Source organism: Electrona antarctica (assembly GCF_951216825.1).
Source record: "Electrona antarctica genome assembly, chromosome: 15".
Classification (NCBI taxonomy): Eukaryota; Metazoa; Chordata; class Actinopteri; order Myctophiformes; family Myctophidae; genus Electrona; species Electrona antarctica.
This window is the reverse complement of record NC_136796.1, coordinates 45,895,063-45,907,879: the sequence shown is the minus strand read 5'-3', so window position 1 is coordinate 45,907,879 and position 12,817 is coordinate 45,895,063. Positions and strand designations below refer to the sequence as shown.

The 12,817-nt window shown below is 42.7% G+C and overlaps 1 protein-coding gene across 2 annotated transcripts in view; it reads left to right on the top strand.

Moving 5' to 3' along the window:
• bzw2 (basic leucine zipper and W2 domains 2) overlaps positions 1–5,477 on the top strand; it is a 56,107-nt gene extending 50,630 nt beyond the window's left edge. For both annotated transcript variants that reach the window (XM_079523270.1, XM_079523271.1), the window contains one exon: positions 5,415–5,477. In XM_079523270.1, coding sequence (XP_079379396.1) covers positions 5,415–5,443 — 29 coding nt within the window. In that variant the 3' untranslated portion in view covers positions 5,444–5,477. The remainder of the gene's footprint in view (positions 1–5,414) is intronic.
• Positions 5,478–12,817: the final 7,340 nt, after the last annotated feature.

The window sequence follows — 12,817 nt, the reverse complement described above, 5'->3', positions numbered from 1 at the left end:
TGATTTTAATAGTAGGCCTAGACGCATATATGTCTATGAGTAGCCTAGAGTAGAAATGTAATGGCAGCGTACGAGGTTCACATGCGCAAATATAACAGATGTACAAGTTATCGACACGAATGGTACTTACGGTATGGTACACGATGTAAGCTTGTAGATCTGTTTATTTTAAGCATGCGCCGCCGCCACCACGAAAAGTTATGACGCGCGCACATGTGGGGGGAGAGACCCGATATATTTTATAGCTCTATGGGAGAGACGCAGACAGAGAAATATTTAAAATCATCCTGTCTCGCTCTAGCGCACGGCCGCACGCATAAAGAGCCAATGGAGCAAATGTTAAATAAGCTACACAGGTGGTCCTAAATGATTAATTAATTACATCACTATAGCAAAAGACGTGATATAGGTCAACTGCAGCGGAGGTGCACACATGGAAGAAAAGTCCTTTTTATCGGGATTCGGGGATACTTTGTTGTAGGCTATACGTCTCCGGTGAATTGTATGCAGCCGCAGCAAGCACATTATTGTTCAAACACCTGTTCCTCTGTTCATCTGTTGTCTTATTTGGCTAATACAATTATTAAGAATTAATGCAATTTCAAGTTGTTGCTGCAATCATGATTCATGTTGCTGTTCTCTTCTCTCTGTGTGACTGAAGGTTGCGCCCAAAAAATGTAGACAGTGATTTCCCGCACCCCCTCATGTTATTTTTCCCTCGTAAAATGACCTCTTTTCTTTCTTTTCACTATTTGGTTCGCTTAACGTGTCCACGTGTCATTTGTTTACATATTTGGTACGCTTTACAGTCCAGTGTGAACACCAAACGGACCAAAATCAAAATGCAAATATGTGGTCCTTGGTCCTTGATCCGGACCTTCTAAGTGAACTTTGAGTGTGAAAAACGGCCTCGACAAACTATCGCTAGCTGCTGCTGCAGTCAAGAAAACTACACTGAACATATGTGCATCTATTTCCGCGTGTCGTAGCACCGCCCAAATCGCGCAAAGCATTGTGGGACATGGAGGCATCAAATCATAAAAATGTAATCAGTGGTCGGTCGGACAGATCTGTGTGTCCGAAAGGTGTGTACGAAGCCTTAGGCTGCGTACACACCTAAAGAACAAATGTTTGGTCCGTGTGCGATGCCTGATTGCTATTTGATTGCTGCTCCAATTCATTTTCAATGGGAGTCACGTCGTTTGATCGGACAAACCTGTCCGATGTGGGGGCGGAGGGCACAACAAACACATCGGACACCTTGTAGTCAAAACAGCCAACGAACAGGGTGGGACTTCAGATCGGACAGAAGGGTGGTTTTTAACCGCCAACTAATAGGAGAGAACTTCCGTTCTTGACAGCACTGGGTGGGGTTTAGGCTGTAGTCTTCTGAGTTACGTGACACAGACTATTATATCGCTTGTTTGTATGTCTTCTTTTGGCTACGGCCGTGCGTAACTTGGAGAGTCCAAGTTGCGCACGGCTGTCTCCAGTGAGTGAGTCCAGAAATACAGGACGATAGCCAAAATAGCCGTCGGGCCTCGGCAGTTGTGAGGCTGCATTAATAATTAGTTCTAAAAGCATGTATTTTTTACGGGGATCACTATTGATTTTAATAGTAGGCCTAGACGCATGTCTATGAGTAGCCTAGAGTAGAAATGTAATGGCAGCGTACGAGGTTCACATGCGCAAATATAACAGATGTACAAGTTATCGACACGAATGGTACTTACGGTATGGTACACGATGTAAGCTTGTAGATCTGTTTATTTTAAGCATGCGCCGCCGCCACCACGAAAAGTTATGACGCGCGCACATGTGGGGGGAGAGACCCGATATATTTTATAGCTCTATGGGAGAGACGCAGACAGAGACATATTTAAAATCATCCTGTCTCGCTCTAGCGCACGGCCGCACGCATAAAGAGCCAATGGAGCAAATGTTAAATAAGCTACACAGGTGGTCCTTTTTATCGGGATTCGGGGATACTTTGTTGTAGGCTATACGTCTCCGGTGAATTGTATGCACCAGCAGCAAGCACATTATTGTTCAAACACCTGCTCCTCTGTTCATCTGTTGTCTTATTTGGCTAATACAATTATTAAGAATTAATGCAATTTCAAGTTGTTGCTGCAATCATGATTCATGTTGCTGTTCTCTTCTCTCTGTGTGACTGAAGGTTGCGCCCAAAAATTGTAGACAGTGATTTCCCGCACCCCCTCATGTTATTTTTCCCTCGTAAAATGACCTCTTTTCTTTTTTTCACTATTTGGTTCGCTTAACGTGTCCACGTGTCATTTGTTTACATATTTGGTACGCTTTAGAGTCCAGTGTGAACACCAAACGGACCAAAATCAAAATGCAAATATGTGGTCCTTGGTCCTTGATCCGGACCTTCTAAGTGAACTTTGAGTGTGAAAAACGGCCTCGACAAACTATCGCTAGCTGCTGCTGCAGTCAAGAAAACTACACTGAACATATGTGCATCTATTTCCGCGTGTCGTAGCACCGCCCAAATCGCGCAAAGCATTGTGGGACATGGAGGCATCAAATCATAAAAATGTAATCAGTGGTCGGTCGGACAGATCTGTGTGTCCGAAAGGTGTGTACGAAGCCTCAGGCTTCATTCACACGTACCAAACACCAATCAAGCAATGTTTGGTCATTTTTTTGTTTTTTTGGGCCACCACAATGCTTTTCCAATGGGAGTCACATGGTTTGATCAAACATTTGTGTTTGATGGCTGATTGCTGATTGCTCCCCCCTCATCAAACAAAAATGTTTGGTCAAACCATGTGACTCCCATTGAAAATGAATTGGAGCAGCAATCAAAAAGCAATCAGGCATCACACACGGACCGAACATTTGTTGTGTAGGTGTGAACTAGGCCTTAGACATTATTTTTCTTGTTTTTTGACAAATATAGCAGCCGGCTACTTTTGTGTGACACTGTGACTGTGGTATGACAAAGTAAGGCTTTCGTTTCTGCCTGACAGCGATGAGATATATATTAATATTTCTTTGTGCTTAACCACATGAACCACGGAATTCCTTTGTCTGTTTTACACAGAATACCCTATTCTGGGGATGTCATAGTAAGCTTGGCCAAAACAGGCAAACATTCTGTGATAAATAACACATGCAAGCTTTGCTACGTATTATAAGCTTACAATACGTTGGCAGACCAAGTAAAGTCAAAGTCGTACGGTTTGTCACACACGTTACCGAAATTTGTTCTCCGCATTTGACCCATCTCTTGGGAGCGGTGAGCTGCAGCCGTGCCGCGCTCGGGAATTATTTGATTAGTTGATTTGACCCCCCAATCCAACCCATTGATGCTGAGTGCCAAGCAGGGAGGCATTGGGTCCCATTTTTACAGTCTTTGGTATGACCCGGCCGGGGATCGAACCCCCGACCTCCCAGTTTCAGGGCGGACACTCTAACCACAAGGCCACTGTCTGGTCTAGGCAGTATGCCCCTGGGAAACTGTACTTTGAAAATAACAAGCAGGCACAAATGAGCAGCTGTAATCCTCCCTGTAACCAGCAGAGGGCATCACCAACCCATGCCAAGATCAAGGATCAAGAAGGTTTTATTTGTCACTAACTTAACAAGCAGCGATAACATAATTATAAGGAAAAGAATAATAATGGAAATATGCAATACAAAATATGCAATGATTTAAAATACTGGAAAAAAAAGAGTTAGGGTTGGAAAGTGTAGTGATGAGGTTCAGTCATGCCATTGAACGGTGAACGAATCATTGGAACTAAGTAAGTCATAATGATTGATTGAAGTATGTATTAACAGTTTGCAGAATTACAGTACATTTCAAGCACAACTCAATACAAAAACTGTTGGACGACCCAATAAAGCATTACACTTGTTTACAAGAGGGCCCACCGTTTTCAATTCATCAAAACATTTAGAGACGTACAAATATACACTTCTATATAATAGCCAAAAACAGGAAATCATGACATAGAGGCAAGATGGGCTAATTGTCGGTATCAGCCAGGGTGCGGGAGTCTATCCCCGTTTCAATGCGCTAGACCTCTGGGAGATGGATCGCTGAGGTGGAGCGCAACACCTATACCATCAGCTCCCAGTACTTACAACACCTACCATCAGCTCCCAGTACTTACAACAACACCTACCATCAGCTCCCAGTACTTACAACACCCACCATCAGCTCCCAGTACTTACAACACCTACCATCAGCTCCCAGTACTTACAACACCTACCATCAGCTCCCAGTACTTACAACACCTACCATCAGCTCCCAGTACTTACAACACCTACCATCAGCTCCCAGTACTTACAACACCTACCATCAGCTCCCAGTACTTACAACACCTACCATCAGCTCCCAGTACTTACAACAACACCTACCATCAGCTCCCAGTACTTACAACAACACCTACCATCAGCTCCCAGTACTTACAACACCTACCATCTGCTCCCAGTACTTACAACAACACCTACCATCAGCTCCCAGTACAACACCTACCATCAGCTCCCAGTACTTACAACACCTACCATCAGCTCCCAGTACTTACAACAACACCTACCATCAGCTCCCAGTACTTACAACACCCACCATCAGCTCCCAGTACTTACAACAACACCTACCATCAGCTCCCAGTACTTACAACAACACCTACCATCAGCTCCCAGTACTTACAACAACACCTACCATCAGCTCCCAGTACTTACAACAACACCTACCATCAGCTCCCAGTACTTACAACACCCACCATCAGCTCCCAGTACTTACAACACCTACCATCAGCTCCCAGTACTTACAACAACACCTACCATCAGCTCCCAGTACTTACAACAACACCTACCATCAGCTCCCAGTACTTACAACACCTACCATCAGCTCCCAGTACTTACAACACCCACCATCAGCTCCCAGTACTTACAACACCTACCATCAGCTCCCAGTACTTACAACACCTACCATCAGCTCCCAGTACTTACAACAACACCTACCATCAGCTCCCAGTACTTACCGCACGACTTCAAGCCGTGCTCCTCGTACGCTGAGGTGGGAATGAGATAGCCTGGCTAATAAGCCAGACTCAAATCAGTCGTGTGGTATTTGAGTCTGGAGATGCTGTGTATGGATCTTGTTTCCCGGGGGGTGGGTTCAAACATTTTCTCTTTGACGCAATTGGTCAGAGCTACTGTCAGTCAAAGGTCTCAAGCATTGAACGTCACTGTACCAAAGCCCGCCCATATTGCATACCGTGTCCCGATTGGCCACACCAGTTCTCTGGTGTAGGAATGAGAGTCACTCGTCTATTCAATTCAGTACATTTTTTTTGTTCCTATGTTTTGTTGCTTTTATGTCCACGTCCTCATTCAGGGCTCTGACAGCTGCCTTCCTTTGATCTTGTCGTTTTCAGAGTCCGAGTCTGAGGGAGAGGAAGACTAGGGAAGAGACCTGAGGGAGAGGAAGACTAGGGAAGAGACCTTTGATACTGTGAGGTTCCGAAGCCTCCTGTGGCCTGTACTGAACGTCTTTGCACCTCGTCACTCGGGTGGAAACCTTGTATGTCCTAAACCTAAAAAACATCACTTATCATGAAAAGAAAGAAAGAATAACCCTGTGTTCCAATGTAGTTATTTAGTATACTTTTTCATTGGTTCAATATTTATTAAAACCCACAGCACTTTAATTTTCACTTAACCCATTTTGGACTGAGGTCGATACAAAAAAGGCTTCTAAAACTTTTTTTTTCTGAAAACCCTATGTTTCTATGTCAGTGGTGCTCAACCTTTTTCATGTCAAGGAGCCCCAGAATTATCTCTATTGGGCCACGGACCCCCCCATCTCAAAATATGTAGTTCCAGGGACCCCCAGAAGCAAATATTTTCGTTAAACATGTTCGCTCTGAAATATATATTCAATGATTTGCGCCACATTTTAACGATTTAAAAAACAAATAGCAGACCTACAAGCTCGTGGCGCGCCACTCGGTGGCGCGCTATGAGCTTGTAGATCTGCTATTTTTCAATAGCTAAATTATAACATAATGTTTAAAACACCAAAATGGGTTAAACACCAAAATGGCAGTATATACGGCGCTAATTTACACAAAAGCAAAACATACAAAGTCCAATGTGGAGATACAAGGTTTCTGCCTGACAGCAACTCCCTCTTAGTTTCCATGTTGCATAACAGTATGTTGTCTAGGGAGAATTCATTAAGCCTATTGTGTTATATACTCTTATTTAACCGGGTGTAAAATTCATTAACCCATTTAAGCCTGACCTCAACATTTAAAAAAAATATTCTAAATCCTCCAGTTTTCTGAAATAAATATTTTCACGATTTTAAAAAAATAGCAGATCTACAAGCTCGTAGCGCGCCACTCGGTGGCGCGCTATGAGCTTGTAGATCTACTATTTTTCAATAGCTAAATTATAACATAATGTTTAAAACACCAAAAGGGGTTCCCGCCCAAAATGGGTCAAGCCTATTGTGTTATATACTCTTATTTAACCGGGTGTAAAATGAATTAAACCTAATGTGTTATTTAACCGGGTGTAAAGGTGTTTGCACACTGGGTTTTTCCGGGCCGGATATCGGAGCTAATTTCAGAGGACGTAAAAAAAAAAGAAAACAGAATCGACCTCACTTTATATATCAATCAAGTTTTTGCACACTGCCGCCGGATATTTCGTCTGTGTAATTTCTTTTTCGTACTGGGGTCGATTTTATACGTTTTCCACAGCTGTCTAGTGGGGTGTACAAGCTCACAATGTGTCAATGTAGATTGGCTAGTTGAACTATTCAAAAATGTTTTTCAAAATAGTAAAAAAAAAAAAAAAAAAAGGCAAAGAAGTTTAGGGATAAGGGGTTTAGCGGTGACGAAAATGGAGCCCCAAAGCTCTGTATTCCAATGCAATACAATCACTTTCGCCCGTCTCTCCCAGATCTTCAGTCGGGATATCAATTTTATATTTTAGGAGAGATGACCTCCCCGAAAGATTCCGCATCAGATCACTTTTTACTTGAGTTCATTCACGCTCATGATTGGATAAAGTAGGTATCCTGAAGTGAAAAATGTGCTTTTCTCTTTCTCTAAAGAGCTGGAGAGACATGGGGAGAGCCTGTCATTGAACAAAACTCTCTATCTATAGGAATGATTTCTATTATTACACCGCTTTGAATCGGTTCATTCATTTCTTCTTTTGTTTTCTAGAATAATGCACTTTCTCTGTGTAGGAGGTTGAGGAGGCCATGAGGGCCATGTCCACAGTCCGACTCCTCACTTCCAGAGGTTACACCAAGCGTGCGTGCGCGTGTGCACTGTGCGCGCGCATGCACTCTCACACACACACACACGCTCGCACACACACACACACACACACACACTCTCACACTCACGCACACAAATTATATTGTCGCTGTCGGGCAAAAAGCCTGTATGTCCAAAACCGTTATAACTTTTCAGGAGATGTATAGTGCATTGTATCCAATTGGAACACAGGCTCTTATGATGAAAGTGAATTGGTCACAAGCTCTTTTCATTGTTTCAATATTTATGAAAACCCCACAGACGTGCTTTTTCCACATGCATTGTGTGACTCTTTAGTGTGACAAAGTATAGGGCATTAATTGACATTAAAAAAAACATACAAACTTGAAATACAGAGACACAAGGTTTATGCCCCACAGCAACACTGTGTGTGTGTGTGTGTGTGTGTGTGTGTGTGTGTGTGTGTGTGTGTGTGTGTGTGTGTGTGTGTGTGTGTGTGTGTGTGTGTGTGTGTGTGTGTGTGTGTGTGTGTGTGTGTACACGTGCGCACACACACACGCGCGGTCCCTTTATCAAGAGTCGACCTCGTGATCTGCAGTGGTTTGTTGTCACACATCGTTTCATGGCGCAAAACTTGTGTGTACGTATGTGACGTGGCAATTATTTTACCTTTTTATGAATAATAAAATGTTTTTATATGTATTCACATACCAATTTCTATGTGGCATATACAAAAACCTGCCAAAAAAAGTGAATGGAGTGTTTCTTCTCATTCTTGGGTTTTTGTCATTCTTGTGTGAATGTGCTCTGGTGACGACAACAGTATAAGTCTAAATTCAGTGCTTCTCAGCAGGGACGTGCAGAGAATGTTAGAGGGGCAGGGGCTGAGATTCCCTAAGAGGGCACTTTTGAATAAAAATATCGAAAACAGCGGATCTACAAGCACCCAACGCATCGCAGAGCTTGTAGATAAGCTATTTTCGGGGCGTGACCCGACCCCGCACTCTTTAGCTACTGAAGATGCGGGCGTACGACATGGATTTCTACGCGTATGACAAATTATTTCAACACAAAATGTCGCGTTGAAATTCAGGAGAGTTTGAAAAGGGGACATTTGCATTATTTTCACCGTGCTGCATTTGTGGTCTGGAGAGGGCAGTTTTTTTTTTTTTTTTTTTTTTACAGATAAGTAAAAGCCCCCTTTGATGTCTATGTGTGCACGTGCCTGCTTCTTAAACATTTTAACTTCAAGGGCCCCCATAACTCTGAGAGTGAATGTGTACACTATGCAGCCAGTGTTGATTTCGTCGACTATAAAACTAAACGAAAAGTGTTCGTCGACTACCTTTTTTCACTGACAAAAACTAAATGGAAACTAAATGAAAACTATAAGCTATGATGACTAAAACTAAGACTAAATATATCGACAATTTCGTCAACAAACATGTTAGGAAGGGACTATAGTGGACAAGAGATCCAGTACAAGTCATTTCACGTTTGGTTGCATGACGCGTTGTGAGCTTGTAGATCAGCTATTTTCAGCAAGCGTAAAATCAGCCATTACGACGGCATCAAGGCCCGCCAAAATACAAATACAAATACATACAAACACTAAAACATTCCAGGTGACCAAAATGTGACTAAAACTAAATGAGAACTATTCAAAAGACTATGACTAAGACTAAAATCTAATTTTGCTGCCAAAAACAGTGTATGCAGCACAGCAGCTTGTATATATTGTATGTACAGTGTATGGTCGTCCTTGACTGTCAGCACAGTCACAACAAGTCTTTGTTCTTTACACTGAAATGCCATAACTGATTGATCCTAATTTTCCTCCTAATCATAATCATAATATCATAATATGATTATATATGATTATATAATATATTTTATATCCCTGTTTAAGTAGCACACTATTGGGTGTGGGGGATACCGGAGAACTCGCCCGTTTACCAAGTCGCCATGGCGAAGGTTCTTCATCAATGTCTTCATCGTTATGCTAACATGCTGTCTTCATCAGTGTAGTATGTCAAACCCCACAGATGTTATAGTTAATTTCCAAAGTGATCAAATTATTTTGTGCAATTAAATGGTCAGCTATAGATGATGATGATAAAAAGGTTGAGTATGTGAATACCAATGATAAGTAGGCCTACCATTTCAGGATATTGTTTAATGAATTACATTGTTTCGGTTTAAACTTTTAGCATTCCTACTTTCTCTAGTGTTAACTCTAAACAACTATTTTCTCTCTCTCTCTCTCTCTCTCTCTCTCTCTCTCTCTCTCTCTCTCGCAATTTAAATGAAGGTGAAGTAAAACTAAAATGCACTAAACCGCGGCGAGTTGGTAAACTGGCGAGTTCTCCGGATACCGGTGTGGGAGATTTGATCTTGCTCGGTGAAAATAAAGAAAGCAAACAATTATTAATTATACAACAATGTTTTGGTAAACCTGGCAAATTGTGAAAACAACACTAATAATTGCAATAATTAAAAAAAATGGATGTGGAATGAGCTGGTATAAAAATGTCAAATGCACCACCACCAGTGTACTGCAGCCTTTCCTTCAAGGGAGAGAACAATGGCTGACCCTCTATCTGTGTTCAAGGATACATTGTTTTCACAGTTTGGGGGAACTATAACATTTACTGTAGCAGCGAGCTGTTGTTCCTCAGAGAAGTACTGTTTAAACACTGTTTAAACACTGTTTACCTACCACTGTTTCCAGGGTCGTGCAGAGAGTGTTAGAGGGGCAGGGGCTGGAATCCCATAAGAGGGCACTTTTGGACAAAAATAGCAGATCTACAAGCTCACAACGCGTCGCACTGCGACGCGTTGAGAGCTTGTAGATCAGCTATTTTCGGAGCGCACTCTTTATCTACTGGAGATGCGGTGTGTAACGACATGGATTTCAAAAACAAATTTGTTCAACGCAAAATACTGTGTTCAAGTTCAGGAGACTTCGGGGGGGGGGGGGGGGGGGGGGAAGCAATTCTCCTGAATGCTGCCTTCCGGTATGGCATGGAAAGGAGAGGAGGGGCATTTGCATTTCTTTCACCATGTAGTAAATGTTGCATTCGTGGTCTGGAGAGGGCAGTTGTTTTACAGACGGGTAAAAGGGCAGGGGCTGAATCCCCCTTTGATGTCTATGTGTGCACGTCCCTGACTGTTTCTTCCCAAACCAAACCAAGGGCTAAATGTCCACTTTGTGTAAGTTTCTGCATGCGTCGTTCAGCATGCATAGTTTATGCGTACAGCATATAACTAATATCTAATTTAATGCTGAGGTTATGTGTGAATATACAGTAGGTCAGGATACTGTGTCTTTGTTGCTGAGAGGTTGTGTGAAGCCTATATGGTATAAATAATATAACCTCTTTGATGCTCATGTGTGTTTTTCAAACTAAAAGTAAGAGAAGAAAAGGGTCCCGCACACTGTCTTTCACTTATAGAGCAGTAGTTTTATTTGATGACAACGTTTCGGTCTAAACGACCTTCATCTGGTATCTACTGTAGTCCAGATGAAGGTCGTTTTGACCGAAACGTTGTCATCTAATAAAACTACTGCTCTATAAGTGAAAGACAGTGTGCGGGACCCTTTTCTTCTCATGATTCACATTTGGTTGCCGGCTCCGACGCACCTGTCCTTGTAGGAGTGCACAATTAAGGCCTTTTCGTTTCAAACTAAAAGTAGAAAAATAGCAGTTTGTTTTGTCTGTGGAAGGAAGGAACCGTGCAGGTGTTTTCTCGTCTGTGGTCCTTTGGTCTGGCCAATATGTCCCAGATAGTGGCCCTGCATGCAGACACGAAGGATTGTGTTCTCTGTTGGACCTAAACAGGCTGTTGAATCATAAATGAGTAACATGAGGAAGGAATCGCATGCAACCCATTTGACCATCGCCTAACATTAATGGGCGGGAGGGAACGCCTTTTGGTGTTTTAAAGCATTATGTTATACTTCAGCTATTGAAAAATAGCAGATCTACAAGCTCCGTTATGATTCTGAATAACCACTACTAGGGCATCATAATTCACAACAGTCTATACAGTTGTTTTTTGTGTGTGCTCATTCTCTGCATCTTTCTAGACTATCCTAGGTGGGGTTTTTTTTTTTACATTTTGGAATTTTTTCAAAAAATCCTACAAATGCACCACGTCTCTGCATGTCTGCGTGCGTGTGTGTACAGTTGTAATGCACGTACCTCGAGAACCTTTTGCCCCGCCGACTTCACATTCGACACACGCGTTCCACCCCCCCCCCCCCCCCCCCTGCAGTGCCCGGTATCGAGTCGGTCGGACACGCGGTTCTCCAGTGGGCCTAATCAGCCTAAATCCCCTCACCTGTGCAATTCCCAGCCTCTGCCTCAGCCAATTGATTGCCATGGCAACCCCACACCTGCAAATTGATCACTTAACCACTTCTCACTTTTCACAGTCAGTTTACAGTACACTCTTCAGACACAGGCAGACAGACAGATACAGAGATCTCCATATACAGTATGGGCACAAAAGGGACACAGACAGACAGTTAAAAAATGGGTGCTATTAAGTTCACAACGGGTATTATTATTTCCCAAGTTGCATCGTTCTCGGTCTAGTATTTTCAAATGAGGTCCTCAGTCAGACAAATAATGAGGGAATGCTATTGATTGATTGATTGATTGAAGTATTTATTAACAGTTTGCAGAATTATAGTACATTTCAAGCACAACTCAATACAAAAACTGTTGAGTGGACTGTGGACGACCCAACTTGTTTACAAGAGGATCCCCCTTGTTCAATTCATCAAAACATTTAGAGACGTACAGAAATACACTTCTATGTAGCCAAAGAACAGATCAGGAATTCATCATAAAGGAGGTAAAAAGGGAAAAGAAACATCAATTTGGGGGTCCTTAATGTCATGAAAGCGTTTGAAAACCCCTATACTGTACCAGAGAAAGATGTCTTATGGACTGTAGTATACTGAGTGAGCAGTAGGAGTATGTAACAATTAGGGTCCACTAGCCAATCAGCGGTCTAGACTGCCGAGAGAACCCTCCGTAAATGGTAAATGGTAAATGGTGCATTTATATAGCGCCTTTATCCAAGGCGCTTTACATAGATTGTGCATTACATTCACCCATTCACACACACATTCATACACCGATTGCAGCGGAAGCCATGCAAGGTACCAACCAGCACATCGGGAGCAATTTGGGGTTCAGTGTCTTGCCCAAGGACACTTCGACATGTAGACAGGAGGAGCCGGGATTCGAACCGCCGACCCATGGATCATTGGACGACCTGCTCTACCTCCTCTACCTCCTGCTCTACCTGCTCTACCTCCTGAGCCACAGCCGCCCGTCATCCGAGTCACGTGCACAGCGTCGGCCGTCCCACTCACTTCCAACCTGCTCTTTCATTTCCATTCCTTTAGGAAAGAAAACCCTAATTATTAGCTCCAGGAATATAGAATACATTTTATTTCATGATCGATCCGGTTCCATAATAGATAAGTAGAGGCTATAGCCTGATCTCCTTATTTCCGGCATTATATA